Below are 3,061 nucleotides of genomic sequence, written 5' to 3'. Positions count from 1 at the left end.
TCTATATAGAGTATCATGTTATCTGCAAACAGCGCAAGTTTGACTTTTTTCTTATTAATTTGGATGATTTTATTTCTTTCTGTTGTCTGATTGCTGTGCTGGGACTGCCAACAATATATTAAATAACAGTCATGAGAGTGGAATGACTATTTTTCCTGAACCTAGAGGGAAACCTCTCAGATTTACCCCACTGAGAATTTAATAGCTGTGAGGTTTTTCATCCATGGTCTTTATTATGTTCAGGTTTGTGTCATTTATCCCAAATTTGCTGAGAGTTTTTATAATGAATTGATGTTGTACTTTTTCTTTTTTTTTCTGCATCTGTTGAAAGGATCATAAGTTTTTTATCCTTTCTACTAATGTGGTATATCATATCCTCTGATTTGTGAATATGGAGCAACACTTGTAGCCCAGGACTAAATCCCACTTGGTCATGGGGAATGATTCTTTTAATATACTGCTGGAATTGTTAGTATTTTGTTGAGGATTTTTGCAACCATGTCCATCAAGGATATTGTCCTGTACTCCTCTTTATTAATGGGACCATTGTCTCATTTAGGAATCAAGGTACTGCTGGCCTCATCAAATGAATTTGGAAGTTTCCCTTACATTTATATATTTTTTGAATAGTTTGATAAGAATAGGTATTAACTTCTTTAAATATTTGGTCGAATTCCCCTGTGAGGCCCTCTGTCTCTGGATTTTGTTTGTTGAGAGATTTTAGTTTATTACTAATTTAATACCTTTGCTGGTATTTTCCCAATCACTTTCTTTGTTTCTTCCCTTTTCAGTTGTGTTAGTGTATATGTTTCTAGGAATTTATCCATTTTTTCCCAGACTGTTTGATTTTTTGGCATATAATTTTTCAAAATATTCTCCTGCAATAGTTTATTGGTTGTTACTTCTCTCCCCTTTTGTTTGTTTGTTTGTTTGTTTGTTTGTTTTGGGGGGTCTTTTTTCTTTTAATTTTGGAAATTCTGGCTAAGTGTTTATCAATTTTTTTTTCTGTTGAAGCTTGTCTTAATATTACTTTATGCCATTATAGCTAAGGAATGCATTACTGGCTTTCTTCTCTTTTCTTCACCATACGGGATGTGGATGGGGGAAATGGGTTAAATTGGGATAGAAATTAAGGAGGGCATTTATAATAAGCACAGTTTATTGTATATAAGTGTTGATTCACTAAATTCTACACATGCAACTAATATTACATTATATATAAAGTAACTGGAATTTAAATAAAGACGTGAAAAATATTATTATAAGCATATGTATCTCTCTACAACAAAGTTACATTTTTAATATCTTTTTCTTACACTAGAATTCAAGGACACAATTGATGTCAGAAAATGCCATATAATAGACTTGAGTTAGAAGAGGGGAAGCAGTTGGATAACAAAGTACTTTTTTTTCCTTTTTTCCTTGTGAGATGAAATCAACATAACTTAAAATTAAACACTAAACATGTACAATTAGTGGTATTTAATACATTCACAATGCTGTACAGATATCACCTACCTTTGTCTATTTTCTTTTATTTGAGAGTACATTATACATATTTTTTCATGTGACATTTTGCATATTGATTTTCCTAAGAGTTACCATACAATTGGTTTTTCTGGGAGAGCAAAGCTTATTTCTCATGTCCCTACATGCTTTTCACAGGAAAAGGAATGCCCATTAGTATGACAGATATAAAAATCATGCATCTTTCCAATCCCTAGAAGAACCAATCTGGTTTTGCTATCCACTTGGTCTGGACAAGGAGGATACTTCTTAGTATCACTTTAATGAACACAATGAGATTTTTTTAATGATAATTTGTACTCTACAGATCCAATGTTATTACCAGACTATGCAATGGATTGTTTGTATGATTATGTCAGTGAATGCATAAATCATGATATCTGTGATATTAACTCTTTATATTGATAAATTGTATGTGTCCCTTATCAATTTTCTTAGTGCCATTTTCATATCATTATTTCTCAGACTGTAAATGAGGGGGTTCATGGTGGGTGGCATCACAGTATATAATACAGAAACTAGCAAGTATAAAAGTGATGGATATTTGGGTAAGGGATGTAAATAGGCAAAAAATCCAGAAGAGAGAAACAGAGTCACAACAAGGAGGTGAGGCAGGCATGTGGATATGGCTTTGTGCATTCCTTCCTTGGAAGGCATTCTCAGAACAGTGGAAAATATATAAATGTAAGAAATATCAATAAACACAAAACAGCCAAAAATCTAACACTAGACGGAGCCCAATGACTACAAATTCCCCTATGTTATATGAACAGGCAAGAGAGAGCAGTTGTGGGACATCACAGAAGAACTGATGAATTTCAGGAAGCCCACACATGGGAATGGAAAAGGTAGAAGCTGTATGAAGAATTACATCGAGACCTCCACTGACCCATGAAGTAGTCACCATCTGCATACAGGCTCTGTGGCCCATGATGATGTCATATCTGAGAGGATGGCAGACAGCAACATAGCGATCATAGGACATTACTGTGAGTAGTGCTACTTCTGTACTGACTAATAGAAAGAAGAAAAACACCTGTGAAACACATCCAAGTAATGAAATTGTATTGTGATTCATTAGAGAGTTCATGATGGATTTGGGGACAGGGATGGAAATGAGGCAGAGATCTAGAAAAGAGAAGTTCTTTAAGAAAAAGTACGTAGGGGTGTGGAGCTGATGATCTTTGGTGGTAAGGGTGATGATGAGAAGATTCCCCAGTAGAGCTACCAGGTAAATTATCAAAAATAGCACTGCATGTACAACCTGGATTTCCCTAACATCTGAGAAGCCCATGAGGAAAAATATGCTCCCATAAGTGAAGTTGTCCATTTCTCTGTATGTTTAATCAATTACTCTAAAAAATAAATCATAGGGGAAGACAAACCATGTTGACTCCAAAAAATAAAACAAAACAAAACAACAACAAATACAAAATGGAAGGTTTGGAAGGGAGGGGGTGAGGGTATGGGTGAGGCTCATGGTGGGTATTAAGGAAGGCATGTATTGCATGGAGCACTGGGTGTGGTGTATAAA

At 34.8% G+C, this 3,061-nt stretch overlaps 1 protein-coding gene across 1 annotated transcript; it reads right to left on the bottom strand.

Moving 5' to 3' along the window:
- Positions 1–1,923: 1,923 nt before the first annotated feature.
- On the bottom strand, positions 1,924–2,857 carry LOC132027697 (olfactory receptor 14A16-like). Its single transcript, XM_059416448.1, is given in 2 exon segments — positions 1,924–2,238; positions 2,240–2,857. Coding segments are annotated over 2 exon segments (933 nt in total).
- Between the last annotated feature and the right edge of the window lie 204 nt (positions 2,858–3,061).

The sequence above is a fragment of the Mustela nigripes genome, chromosome 12 (assembly GCF_022355385.1).
Source record: "Mustela nigripes isolate SB6536 chromosome 12, MUSNIG.SB6536, whole genome shotgun sequence".
Lineage (NCBI taxonomy): Eukaryota > Metazoa > Chordata > Mammalia > Carnivora > Mustelidae > Mustela > Mustela nigripes.
This window is presented reverse-complemented; position numbering and strand designations above follow the sequence as displayed.